Genomic DNA, 14,657 nt, shown 5'->3' on the forward strand with positions numbered 1-14,657 from the left:
CATCGAAGTAGTGAGGCAAATTCTGGACAGGCTCACAGCCCTACTATTCCTTTTTTATTTGTTTGTGTGTGAATTTCGACTAGGTGGTTTAGTTGAGATCAATCCAGATTTGTTGGTTACTACCTATCAACTAATGCCCCGATTCTATTGCTGAAATTACCACTAGACATGTTCATGGGTTGGGCTTGGATTTGGCTTTTGTCAAACTTTGAATGAATCCAGTCTGAAATCCGAGCCCGACTCCCACATAGTGTAAGTCAGGCCTGAAGCCCGAAGACCATTACCTCAAAGTCATTTCCTTTCTTTTTCACTCTTTTCATCTCTTGGGTCATTTAAGGGTTGTCAGTGGGTCGGATTTGCCCGAAATAACCGGACTGACCAACTGATCATGTCACTTCTGGTTTTATGGTTTTGTCCTAATTAATAATTGGTTGGGTTGGGACCAGTTACGATCTTGCAGTTTCAAACCAATTCAGACCTGAAACATTTATATAGTCAAGATCTCTTTTCCTTTTATTTTTTTATATTTTGTTTTAAAGAGGAAATTTCATAATAGTATATTATGATTGAAAACATAAATTAGTGTTTAATTTCAATTTTATTACAGTTATATTATCAAAATGAACTTCTAAATTACAATTGGGTCCGGATTTTCCTAATTAATAATTGGTCTGGTTTTGGGTCCATTTTATTCTCCCCATTAATAATGAGAATGGGACTGCTGGTACACCTTGTACAAAATTAGACTCAAATTTAATCCTTGGTTTTGAATTAGATTTATACTCAAATTTAATTATTAAGATATTAAATTCGATTTAATTTTTAACTTTACCAACACGTTAATTGGCACCTTTAAATCTAATTTTAGGTAGTCAATAACCAGTTGAACTTCAAAGGTAGAATTTCGTTTCAATTGATTATTACTTTTATGAACCCCAGTAAGACCCAATTATCAATTGGAGTTCGACCTTATTTATGTTGAATGACTGTACGATTTGGTAACAAATCTTGTTGTTGCTGTGAAGGAGGCTGGTGTACCTTGATGAAGGTGAATAATTTAATTTGTGTTGAGGCTTGAAGTATTAAGTGCCCATTTGAGAGGGCTGAAGTACAGCAGCTTCTGGCTTTCCAAGGTAGGCTTTACACAAACGGCTTTTAACCTATATTTCATGAAAAATCCAGAGATCAAATGGACTGTCAACGGGTGCAATTTGAGCGTGCCCAGTCCGAGCTCGAATCGGGCCAACCTGGAATTTTACATGGGCTGGCCTTAGGCCTAAGAAGTCGGGTTTTTTTTTTTTTTTTTTTTTTTTTTCAGGTTTGGCTTGGGTCTAGTTCTTACTGAGCTTGGTTCAATTATATATATATAATTTTAGAATGGGTTCATTAACCAACCTGAACCTAACCCGAGTGCATCAAATTACAGGGTGAGCTAAATTTGGGTTGAAAAAATCGGACTCGAACCTTAAGTCCAAACTTTAAGACTAGGCATGGATCGACCATAAACCCAACCTAACCCACTCGACTTGCACCATTTTCTAGGCTGTATGCTTCAGTCTCTTTAGATAACTTATCCCGAACACCTCAAAACAGCTGAACCAGCTGAGTTGAACATTTAACTCAGCCCTCCCAAACGGGCTTAATGACTAGAGAAGTCAGATGCTATAATATACTTAAAATCAACCGAATACAGGGGCGTTATTGGTATATTATAAAAATTATAGGATAAAATCATCACCCTAAAGCCTATGCTTCATCATTCCACAAACAAATAGGCTGTGACTTGTGAGTTACTAAAACGCACATGGGGCATTTTTAAATTTGAAGTCTTTTCTCCAATCTACTTTCGGTGTCTATTTTGATTTCATTTTACCAGTGGTGTTTCTTTTCTGACAGATTCAAAAAATGCTCATCATTTTAGAGAGAGAAAAAACAATATCTTCGCCTTGCATCTAAAAAAAAAAATTCTTTGGCATAAAAGGGAGGAAATTATAGTTGAATATATCAGTGAGGAATTGTTCTATACCTTTCTCAATCAAATCAAATGTATTTACATGGGGATTCGATTATGAAACCAGCAAGACATCATATTCGAAAAATTTATGACCAAACAACCAGTATCCTAAATATGTTAACCAATTAGATATTGTTTATTAAAAGTCACAAATAGGCTTTGATTGATCAAAACTATTCTGGTATCATGTCTTTCTAGCATTAAAAATTTTCCCCTTTGCCAACTGAACGACAAAAACCCAGCAATTTCTTTTCTTAGTATATGTGAATATGTGATGGGGACCCATCGTGTGGGTGTTATTCATTAGATCTATTTAGTGAGTTAGTGATGGCAGGGTACACGTGCAGTACACTGATATTCATTATACAGAGAGCTTGATCTTAGCTCTTTGGTAGTTTTGGATTTCAGATTAACACCCCACAAAGTGTATCCTACTAACGCCCCACATGTACATCTCAACGTGCATTAAAAATATATTTGAAGAGATGTGAATTCCGTTTGAATCCATGCCTCTTCGAAGGGAGGGATGCCTAGTGACCAACTGATACTGTACTACTGGGTCCTGAGCAGACAAAAACCCAGAATGAATGGGACACAGTATGCCCTAAATTCCAAATACAAGGCAGTGTTGTACTGAAATGCTCACTGGGTCATGGTTTAAACTGTCGAAACCGTTGTTTAATCAGAACCCAGAAAGGTCACCGGGTCATTGGTTCAACTGTTCGGTTCAGTCCAGAATATTACAACACTGGTAAAAGGTGATTGGAAGAGGTGAGACCTGTATGGAAGGAATATGAACACAAACCAACCAACCTGCCATTAAATTAGATTCCCTATAGATAAACATTCTCATTGAACAAATGTTATATAATTGACATTTTCAGATGGGCACAAATCACAGACCTTAGGCCTTTAACCTTTTTATCTTTGAACCCTGTAGTGTACAAGCATTCTCACATCTCATCACCTACCCAATTCCACATCCTCTGTCTGTTTGGGAGAGATTTTGGCTTTATGAGGTGGGATCCACCTAAAAAAGCCTATAATCAACGTGTGGTAAAAAAATCTAGAGAACCAAATTTAATTGTCATACAGAGGGGGGGGTGTTTTGTACTGTGGACTGCTTGATTCTAAAATACATCACACTCATTAGGTGTTCTTTTTAGAGTATGGTATGTTTTAAAACCATCTGTGGTTGGTCTTGAAACACAAAATATCGAAATTTCTCATTTATACCAAAATCTCATGGATTGGTCCATTGATCACCTTATGGAGTGTGGTGTGATTCAAATCATGTGGTTTCAACTACATCATAATGAGGCGTAGTAGATCAAAACGCACCACACCTTATAGAGACCATACTACCAAATACTCCCTTGGATGGCTATTCATATACGCCTCATCTAATAGCTTTTTCGAAATTGTTCAAAATATTTTTTTTAACATCTGCCGTGTATCAAGAACATCTCCATATAAATAAAAAGTGATATTCTTAATGCGCAACTGTAATGTCGTAAGACATATGGGAACAATTTATGAGTAGCAGATCTGAACCCATTGGGCTTTTGCTCGCAATGGCCACCCTAGACACCACATGGCGCCTGGCCATGATGAGATTAGACCCTTGGAGGTCACACTAAAGGATGTTTTATTCATTATTGGGCAGCCTGGTGTGGTATGGCCTTGACAAAAGCCATGAGTGACCACTGACCACGGCCCACATGAGGGTCTGGGATGGCTGGCTCCATCTTTATCAAAATAAAGTGACAAGAGGTAGCCCGGGACTCTGGGTGCAAACCTACATGTCCCTCTGACGAAGGAATTGCTGCTGCTGCTGGGACTTCTGAAATCTCTCAACGATTCCTTATATCCTTTATCAACCAAAAGCAAAAGCAGGATTTCCCTTTATCAATGTCTCACTCGGCCACACTTTTGAAGCACTGAAATAGGCCTGGGCCTGGGCCACAGAAGAGTTGTTACTCTCCAATGAAATTTTATTATTGGTATGATTTTTACAAGCAAAGCCTCCTGGCGCTGGTGGGCTTCTCTTAGGAAATTCAGAAAACACAGCTTCCATCTGAACTATGTACATTTTACAAAGGAGAATAATTTCCTTGTTTGAGAAATTTATTATGTACAAATTGTAAACGTCTCCGATTCGCCTTGATATGCCGAATGGACGCTCAAGATGTTGTCAATATGGGAGGGGTCAGCTAGATGTAGGGATTGATGTGGGAGGAGTAGTCACGAATCCCTGCACCCTCCCATCCCATCCACTCCTCCCACTGGTCCCAATCAGAATCGCACATTCCCCTCATCGGCTCCTCCACGTTGTCATATTCGTATGATGACACATAGCCGTCCGCCGAATCAGCTTCTCCCCTCAAATTGCTCATCACAATCTAAACACACAAGCATACAACTACATCAATCAATGGCCACTTCATTCTAAGCCGCATTATCCGAATAGGTGAGGATCACCAACGGTTCATATCTGTTAATCTAAAATCGGATCAGAGAGAGAAAGGGAGATGATTACGTACATCATAGGCTTCGTTAATCCGGTGAAACTGGACCCCACAGTTGCTTCCTCTGCACACGTCTGGATGATACTGAAGAAAGTTGCAAAAGTAATACAAAATCAAGAAAATTTCAAAATGAAAAAACGATCTTCATTAAAATTCCCAGAAGCAGCAGAATCAATCAAAAATTCAAAATCACTCCCCAGACTCAACCCAGAAAAAAAGAAAACTTTCTCAGGAACCCAGAAATTCATTCGATCAAGTCTCCGAAGAACCTTCTCAAAATCAATGAAGAAGGGCGAACCTGCAAAGCAAGCTTTCTGAAAGCTTTCTTGACCTCCGACTCAGAAGCCCCAGGCTGGATTCTGAGAGTTCTGTACTGCTCCGTCAAGCTTGCCGACACAACAGAGGAAGAACGACAGACCCTCCTCTTTGTCTTCCCGACGCAACCGCTCTGAATCCACGACGAGGACCCACAACCCACCAACCCAGCACCAGCAATAGCCATAGCCAACAAGAAACGAAATCGAATCAGATCACCAAACCCACCCACCAAACAAACACTCTGAAATCTCAATCCCTCCTCTCCAACTCGCTCTCTCAGATAAGAAAAGCAACCGCAGAAGGAAGAAGCTCCGAATAAATAATGAGTCGATCAAACGATACGCAAAGGCAAATGGGTCCCTCCACGGATTCCTTCGCTTTGATTTGGATTGATTGAGTCGCGTGGTCGCGCGCTTTGTTTGATTTCAATGCTTCAGATAAGAAGATTGCTTGCTTTCACAGGTCATCTATATCTCTCTCTGGGTCTGACGGCCTCTGCTATTTCTAACGGGGAAAGCGAAAGCTAGGGTTGGGAGTTGCTTTTTCCAAACGGCTCCGTCTCGAGAGTGGTGGACCCAGAGTGGTCGTATATATCGGTAGACGATACCGGTTTTCCGGTATTCTTTTATTTTCTTTCATGTTTTTCGGGTTAAAATATGGATAAGGTCGTTAACTGGATAATTGGATTGGGTTAAAATATGGATAAGGTCGTTTGGAAAATAAATTCTAAATAAGTGTTTATTTTAAAAATAAGAGTATTTTTTAAGCTCAAATTTTCAGTTTTTTTAAGTGTTTATATAATAAGTACTTATTTAATTTTTTTTCTTCCAAAATTATTCTTAATTGAATTCTAAAATACTGCTTATAAAATTATCCCTGATTGAATTTTATAAAAAGTGCTTTTAGTGCTCTCATAAAGGTGTTTTTATAAAAGTATTTTATAAGGATACATTTTGAAATTTTGAAAAAAAAATAAAGGACAAAGTAGTCACAAATACTTATTTTAGTGATTATTGAAGGAAAAGGCTATCAAATGCCCAATATGAAATTAGTACTTATTTATTAAAATAAACACTTGAAAAAATTGAATACCAAATACAAATAAATGTTTATTCGAATAAGCACTTATTCAATAAACTTTTATTTTTAACTTAAACATTCTCAAACATTATCAGTGTGTGCGATAATTTAAGTTGTAATTTCTCCTTTGTTAAAAGGGAAAAGAGGAAGGGAACATGGCGGGTCATAGATTAGCTAGGAAAGGTTTGTTTACAGAAGGCATGCCCCGTTGGATGGCTAATTGGTTGGACTCTCAGCCTTCGATCTAAATGTACTTCTTTTCTATCTCAGTTCAGTTCAATGAAGCTTAATCCTATGCTACCAAAAAAATAAAATAAATGTTGCCCAACACACACTCAGCCATTTTGTCTAAAAATCAAGAATATATAGGTAAAGAATTGAAAGCGATATTTGAATATTGCCAAACTCCTAAAACACCTACCATGTAACGCAATGGATGCAATCAAATTCGCCCAACTATTAAGGAAGATGACATTGAAGTGAACATGGTGGAGGTGGTTACCTCTATTGGAAATAATATAAAATTCAAGTGTGTCGAAGAAAGTGGAATGGGTTAAGGAAGAAAATTTGGCACAAGTCAATAAGGGCATTCAATTATGTACAACCTTATTTTTCCTTGTATATACTTGATTTATTCTTTCATTTCTTTTTGTTTCTAAAGATCTTCAAGACATGCATCTCCTTGTAATATATATATTAGTAGAGGGGGCTACTTTTAATTGTAGGTCTCTTAAGCAATCGAGGTGTCGAGTCGAGGTCTCCCTCAATAGTTGAGGTGCCAAATCGATGTCTCCTTCAACTGCTAAAGTGTCAAGTTACGGTTTCCCTAGCAGGCAAGGTGTCAAGCTAAGGTCTCCCTTAGTTGACAAGGTGCCAAGTTGAAGTCTTCCTTAGTTGTTGAGGTGCTGAGCCAAGATCTCCCTCAGTGACCAAGGTGCCAAGCCAAGGTCTCCTTTAGCTATTGAAGTGTTGAGTTGAGGTTTCCCTATCAGGCAAGGTGTCGATCTAAGGTCTCCCTTAGTTGACAAGGTGTCGAGCTAAGGTCTCCCTTAGTTGTCAGGGTGTCGAGTTGAGCTCAAAAGTTTGAGCTTGACTCAGCTTGAACTCAACTACCTTTGATTGCAGGTCCCCTATTTGTCGGGATGTCGAGCTGAGGTCTCCTTTAATTGGAGAGAGTGTCATTCTTGTAATTTATAAGGAGAGAGAGAGAGAGAGAGAGAGAGAGAGAGAAAACTGATAGGAGAGAGAGTGACATTCTTATAATTTGATAGAAAAAAAAAGAGAGAGAGAGAGGGAGAGAGTTTAGCATATAATTCCAACCTTTAACCCCCATATAAAACCCCATACAAAACAACAAACAAAGAAGATATTCTTTCTCATGCACATCAATAATATCTACTACTTTATAAAAATCTAATAAAAATATGTTGAATTACAGAACACATAGGGATGCGAAAACCAACAAATGCCATAATAAAGTCATGAATAAAGAAGATAAAATATGAGGAATTGAAAGGCTAAATTATTCTATGCAAGAAAATCAAATTGTTATTATGAAGAGATTTTTTTTTTTTTTGGTAAAGAGAAGAAAAGAAAATTAAACCATAAATTTGATAACTGAAAAGAACTAAATACTTCTACCAAGACAGAAAAAAGTGAAAGGATCGAAAAGAACTAAATTAAATACCGGACATCCTATTCAGATGAAACAAAGATATTTAATATTAACTCTCAAACTTTAAAAAGATAAAAATTAGGTGGCATACCCATAATAGAATGTGGTGAGAGATGGGAAGGGGAACACACAGATGTAGGAACTCAGAAAGAAAACTACGGAGAAAGGAGAAATTTGGGTATATGGCGGATGAGCTTGGTAGAAAGGATAAGCAACAAATAAAAAAAAAAATCATGAGGGAAGTAGCTTTCAATAGTATGGAGGGCATATTTTGAAGTGGACTGAGATAAGCATCAGATAGCTCATGTTGATTATTAGTAAAGAAAAGTACAAAATAAGAATATAATAAGACAAAGAAGTACTTACATGCAAGCATCAGCAAGCACTGTTTTCGAAACCGGACTGGATCAGAAAAATCAGGAATCGGTTCTGTTTTCCTCCAAAATCATTTTTTTTTTTAAATAGTTGATTTTGGTCAGCAGACTGTTGAACTGGTGGATTAATCGTTCAAACGATTTTGATTGCTTTTTAATTTTTTATTTTTTTTAAACTTTTTTTATTTTTTTTGTCAGAATGATCTGGTCATTCGGATCAAACAGTCAAACCATTTAACCGATAATCGGACCTCTGACCGATTCGGTTACCAGTTGATTTTTAAAAACCATGTTAGCAAGTGAGAAATTTTTCTTTGGAAAAATCCAAAAGAAAAATGGAGGGAAACGCCACGTAATTAGCTTAGCTAAGTAGCTAACAGCTCCAAGGAACCGTCTCTTTTATTATCTCTTTCTCCATATCCAAATCCGACTTATATAGGAATTTGGATTGGATGGAGCAACATCCGATTCATGGACCACCTTATGCATGGTGGGTTTAGCACAATTATTGAGAATTTCCATGAAAGTTGTAAGGATCAAAGCTGAATGTTTAATTTGCTTATGTTTATACTTTATAGAGAGGCTAACATGATGGAGAACTGATTAACCAATTAGGGTCACTCTATTCATATTACCCCTGGTTTGTTTAACCTATTTATTCTCTTTTACCCCACCCACACCCCTAAAAAAAAATCCAAAGCTAAACTTTAGCAAATAGAACAGAATGATAAAACGAAATTCAAATAACCAATCTCATAAAATTGGAATAAGGCTTGGATGATGATAATGGTGATAAAGTTTTGTGACAACCCCTGTATTTTATTTTTTTGAATTTAATCAATTTATGCCAAAAGTAATGAAACTGCAGAGGGACGACTGTACGGAGCTCTAAATTTCCCAAAACAAAACATGTATCGATAGAGTTAGCATCCGTTTGGTTTTGGCTGCATAAATTTGTTCCAACTTAGAATGGTGAAAACTTAAAAACAAAGCAAGAATTACTAAAATTCTCTTGAACCAAAAATTTTCCACCCCTTTTTATGTATAGAATCAAAATGGAGTTAAGATGTAACTCTATGAATAATGCCACCATCAGATAGTGAGAAAAATCATTTCATCTTTTTTGAGTTTTGAAATATGGACAGGTGGCAAATTATGGAACCCTATAAAGTATAAACAGTTCTCTGTCCTCCACCCAACAACCCTCATATTGTGGGATAGACCATATGATCCACGTATTATATTCCCTTAACCACCAAGCGGGGCCCATTGAATTATTTTGCCCTAATCTTCAAGGCGGGGCCCATGCAAGGATAAAGCCCTAGTATGTGTATCTCCACTAATGCGCTTATAACCCACTCGGCTACTCTTTTAATTGGACTTTAGCGAGGTACATATGTCATACGTGTCGGTTGTTGTTGTATTATTTAATTTCATTGCGTTCAGATTGAACTGACCACGACCATATTTTCAACAGATTTTTTTTTCTTCTAAAATATTTAAAATCAATAAATAAAAAGATAACCCAAGAAAATATAAGAGAAGAAGTCACACGTAGGAACTAAAGAATCTTCCACGTGGCAAATTGTATGGCGGGACAGAATGACTGAGTAGTGAATGAGTTGAGCGGGCAAATTGGAACGACTCGGTCCAGTTTGGACTCTGGACCCAAACCTATCCATTCAAAAGCAAGGGGTGCGTTGGACTTGAGCACGGTTTTGGACCAGGCCGAGTTGATTTTGACCAACCGGGGTTCTAAGTCAGCTGGGGAAATTTCAGATCCATCGTTAGGTTGGAGTTTGAAAATAGTTCCATTCGGCTCCTTTAAAGAAATTTCAAGGTCGCACTTTCAAATTAGAAGTCTCATAGAAATGTAGGATAAGAATCTAAAGAGAGAAAGAGAGAAATCAAGACCAGTAGATGATATGGGACCCAATGAACTCACCACCTGCAATATGTTTGAAAGATCAGGACTCAGCATTAGGTGGGCCCAATAGGGTAGATTAGCTGGGCCAAGCATGGACTAAAAGTTGTAAAAACCTCATCTTAACAGTAATGGAAAAGCCTTATTTGACAATAAGCACCTCACAAGTTATACCCAAATCAGATTGGGACCCATTCAATGGTGGGTCTGATCCTTGAAAAATGGGGCCTCCACCTCCAAAGTCCAAACCCAAGTGGATTCAAATTGATTCAGTCACGGAAAAGGTAAAAAGTGGATTGAAAAGTGATAAAGGTCACGAGTGTCAGATCAATATGGAGAGAGGGTTTACCACTAACCAGGCCAATAGTAGATAAGAGCAATTGGGCCATCAGTCCATGGTCCAGATAGTGACTGATGGACTGCTTATCCACATCTCTATGTTTATTGGCAATGTCACTAGTTTCTCCCTCGAGCCAGTATTTTCAAACGGGAAAAGTACGCTCGCAGAATTCTGAATTACAACCTCTCATATTCTACTATTAACCCCTTTTATAAACCACATCCTGCCTATAGATTTGGTATCAAGCCACAATCAGGATTTCTCTCTCCTGTAAAGAATTTTGAGTTAGGCTGATCAATCATTCTCCCTTTTAAACGTTATTGATGATATGGAGGGTTGAATCCAATGAACCGATGATTTGGACAGTTGAGTCTTAGGGAACTTAGATAGGAATTTGTATGGACAGTTGGAAACCACACAGAGTGTGCCTACAAATGCCCCCACAGCACATTTCAACTGTGTATTGAGAATATCTCCTCATGACAATTACGAGAAGATGTTCCTAATGTATACTGAGATGTGCATGTAGGGTATATACTATGTAGGGTGCCAATTTGAAGATTCTGAACAACCCAGATAGGTCCTGTGTGTACTTGCCCCTGATTAGTCTTGTAATCTGCAATACAAAGCGGTGCAAACAACGAATCCCAAGTGGGTCTTACGTCTTTGATGGATTGTGTCTTCACAATAAGTGAAGGTAGAAAGTCGGGATGATAAATCATCCCCATTTGATGATAAATCAAAATTAGGGTAGGTCAGATTAGAACAGTAAGGTAGAAAGTCGGGATCATTGATATAAAGCCTTGTAAATATTTTTCTAATCTGATTAGAGCATTATTTATCTCGATCTGTCTCAAATCCTTGTCCATTATTGTGGTGTTTGAAAACATCATTTAGATGATAACAGTGTCTTCAAATGTTAAGCAAAAGCAAATAATATTTAAAGAAAAACTCAAAGTGTTGTAACTTGTAAGAGTTTTTTTTTTTTTGAAGCCCGTAGGCAAAACTGTTGTAAGCGTTTGGTGAGTTTTAAAAATATAGTTAACCTGAAGTCAAAACACTTTTAAGCCCCAAAACAAAAAGATTAAAATATAATTGGAGTTTTAAAAGCATAAATCCTCAAATTTATCCAAACACAAGCCAAAATAGTGATGTCATCGAAGCCAGCTTTCAAACATTAGAATTACTTCATTTGTAAGGTAGGGTTTCTCTTCCTTGGGTTCCATTTGTTTCAATGATTGAGCAATGTTTTAAAAACTGACTTGAAACCGGAACCATTCTAGCCAATAGTTTCTAGCTCAATAATTCGACCACTTAGATCAATGGATTGTTGATCAATTCAACGATTTTTTGCCATGGACCAAGTCTGAGGTAAAACAAAACAGGTTGACCAGACGGCAACATGAAAATCATGTAGGAGGTACTATAATATAACCATTGAACTTCACAAATGCATTAGCCATGGAATAGTATTTTCCTTTAAAAAAAGAGTGGGAAATAATTGTTTGTTTCTTGGATCTCCCTAGTAGATGTCTATAGTGGGAAGGACCTTCAAGGAGGGAACCAATAGTATCACTCGAACAAAGATCTATTTTGTTCCATTTGAAAGGAAGAGAGTTGAGAGTCAAGTAAGTCCATGTCAGCAAGGATATCCATGGCACATAGACTTGTTCATGGGCCGGGTAGCCCAATGGCCTGGCCTGGCCCGGCCCACACCCCGGTCAGGTTTGGTCATGTATTAGGCCTGCGGGCCTGACCTCGGTCCTAACACAGTAAGCCCGACTGTGTTCGGGCCGGGCTCGGGATTTGTCAAAAAAGCCCACCCGGCCTGACTCAACATTATATATTTTATAAAATATATAATATGTATTTTATATATTATATAAAATATATATTTATAAATTAATATATATATTTTTTATTATTTTCTTTATAATATCTCTCTCTCTCTCTCTCTCTCTCTCTCTCTATTCAGCTGCTAACAGTATGGGCTAAATTTCGGGCTCGAGCCCAAGTTGTAGGTCCGATGGTCAGGCCGGGCTCGGGCTTGGACCTTAGAAAATTCTGTTAATACAGAGTGAAGCCTGGCCCGAACCAACACATGAACAGGTCTAATGGCACATACTTTCTTTGAGGAAGAAAATTCCCCTTTACAAAACAAGCAACTTCAATGACCAGAAGATATTTTAAGCAGCTCAGATCCTTGATTTCAAAATGAGAATGAAGAGAAAAATTAAGTGCTTGAATAAAATGTGTATCAATGCCATCAATGATTATGTCATCTATATAAACAAGAAGAACCATCCCTCTAGTAAAAGAGGAATATAGTCAGCAGTAGACTAGCAAAAAGCAATTTATTACTAGCAAAAAGCAGCAATAAATGGGAAATCATAGAAAATCAATTACCAGAAGCAAGGCCATAGATGAACTTGTGAATTTAATGCACCCCTTGTTTCACAAATCCTTAAGAGATTTTCATATAAATTTCTTCCTGCAAGTCACCATGTAAAAAGGTGTTGTTGATTGTTGGCATTGAGTTCAAAAAGATGCCAATCTTTAGCTACATTTGATTGCAGTGCAATTTTATTTGCACTAATACAAAATGTATAAGAGTGCAAATGAAAATATGCAAATTCTATTTTAATTTAATTTTGGATTTTACCTTATTTTGTTTCAGATCTTGATTTATTTCATTTGTACATCAATCAAATAAAATATGCTAAAATTTAAAATAAAAAAAAATACACTCAAATCAATTACATTACCATATTTTTGCATCAGTGCAAATTTATTTGCATTGCAACCAAACAATGGCCTTAATTGCAAACAAACATCTAGCAATAGTGAGTTTGGCAACAAGAGAGAAAGTATTGGTGTAACCCAAGCGTTCCAGTTGGGTACACACGTACCCTGACCTTGGCAATGAGGCGCACCTTGTAGCATTAATGAGACCTATCAAAATAGTACTTAAAGCTTAGTTTGGAAGCATTACAAATGCAAATATCTACAGTAAAAATACATATAAAATAATACAAAATATAAGGTTTTACACTCCACATATTTGCATTTATACTCCTTCCAAACTGAGCCTAAGTTTATAGACCCACTCGCACCCAATGGCTCTCTTCCTAGAGGGAGATCAACAATGGACCAGGTACCACTTTCCTCGGGTGCTTTAATTTGTATGCTATGCCAATAAGGATCTTTAGTAGCGGGGGTGGCCATAAGCCGAACTTTTCACGATTTTTTTAACAGTGGCTTAGTACAAGGCCCACTGAGGAGTACCGTTTGTTTGGGTCGGGCGTGTGCTCCATTTCGAAAGTTGAAATCAAGGTTTTTTAAACCTGATTCCAAAATGGAACCGCTTTTCACCCATTTAGGTAAATAGGCCAAACCCGTGATGTCATAAATTTAATAGAAATACAAAAAAAAATATGACAAAAAAAGCAAAAGAAACCCCGAATTATCACCAGTTGCTGGGTCAAGTGGTCTGACTCGCTGATTCTACCTTGGGTTGAAAAAGTGATTGGAAGTTGAAACAAACGCAGTCCTAAGGGTAGAAAAGAGTCTATATTTTGCTATATGCATGCTTGACATGTAATTGGACCTTCCCCTACTACTCACCACCTAATAAGTGGCCTGCTGCAAGATTAGAGTGTCATTGTTAGCTTGTGCTCATACAAGTTGCAATATCGCCTTCATCTTTAGGTGAAAGACCTTTCTTCCAGATCAATCATATAGCATGTCTGTATCTTTTTGTATCAAGAATTTAAGAGACCATGATGACTAGAACTTCAAACAATTTAAATTTGCTCTGGCTTCGTAGAGTCTGGACGAAATAAATAGATAACCAATTATGAACAAGGTGATATAAAATGAAGGGATATAAGATCAGGAATGAAATCATCTGTAGGAACCCATAAATAACCCTAATATGTGATAAAATGAGAGAAAGTAAACTTTTGTCACTTGTAGAGAAGACCATCAAAAGAACCAATTAGAAAAGTGATTTTTTGCAAGTCCAAAGGACTAAAAGGGCTAGTGATAGATTAAAAGGGACATGGGCAGATATAGTAGGAAATGATAGGGTTCAAACAGTTTTGGGTTTTGGGCCGAATATAACAGGGCATTTCTAGAACACTGTAGTATGCAAGTTATAGATATTAATAAAGGGTAATGGCAATCTAATAACATTGATCACAGAGAGGGTACAGAAGACTTTCAGAAACTTGATTGAAGGTTGCAGTGGAGATCCTCCTCATCAAGGAGCTAGGCTGCCGTAGGTTGGAAACAGTGGAGATCTTCCTCATCAAGGAGTAAGGCTGCAGTAGGTTAGAAAGATTCTGTTCTTGTTTGTTTGAGAGAGTTGTTTCTCCATTCTCCATACAAAAAGTTATTACTGTC

At 37.4% G+C, this 14,657-nt stretch overlaps 1 protein-coding gene across 1 annotated transcript; it reads right to left on the reverse strand.

Moving 5' to 3' along the window:
- Positions 1 to 3,944: 3,944 nt before the first annotated feature.
- LOC148869738 (chaperone protein dnaJ 8, chloroplastic-like) lies at positions 3,945 to 5,354 on the reverse strand. The gene is made up of 3 exons (XM_088968522.1): positions 4,841 to 5,354; positions 4,558 to 4,626; positions 3,945 to 4,416 (listed from the first exon to the last, which is right to left on the reverse strand). The coding sequence occupies exons 1-3, from the start codon at positions 5,042 to 5,044 to the stop codon at positions 4,228 to 4,230; spliced, it is 462 nt and encodes a 153-aa protein (XP_088824648.1). The 5' UTR covers positions 5,045 to 5,354; the 3' UTR covers positions 3,945 to 4,227.
- Positions 5,355 to 14,657: the final 9,303 nt, after the last annotated feature.

This window comes from Nelumbo lutea, chromosome 2, assembly GCF_056320005.1.
Source record: "Nelumbo lutea isolate HS-2025 chromosome 2, American lotus-T2T, whole genome shotgun sequence".
Lineage (NCBI taxonomy): Eukaryota > Viridiplantae > Streptophyta > Magnoliopsida > Proteales > Nelumbonaceae > Nelumbo > Nelumbo lutea.

Excerpts from the sequence above, each read along its gene's own strand:
- LOC148869738 (XM_088968522.1), bottom strand. The coding sequence starts at position 5,044 with ATGGCTATTGCTGGTGCTGGGTTGGTGGGTTGTGGGTCCTCGTCGTGG. Across the intron at positions 4,627-4,840 it reads TCAGAAAGCTTGCTTTGCAG|TATCATCCAGACGTGTGCAG; the intron begins GTTCGCCCTTCT and ends AACTTTCTTCAG. Across the intron at positions 4,417-4,557 it reads GGATTAACGAAGCCTATGAT|ATTGTGATGAGCAATTTGAG; the intron begins GTACGTAATCAT and ends TTGTGTGTTTAG.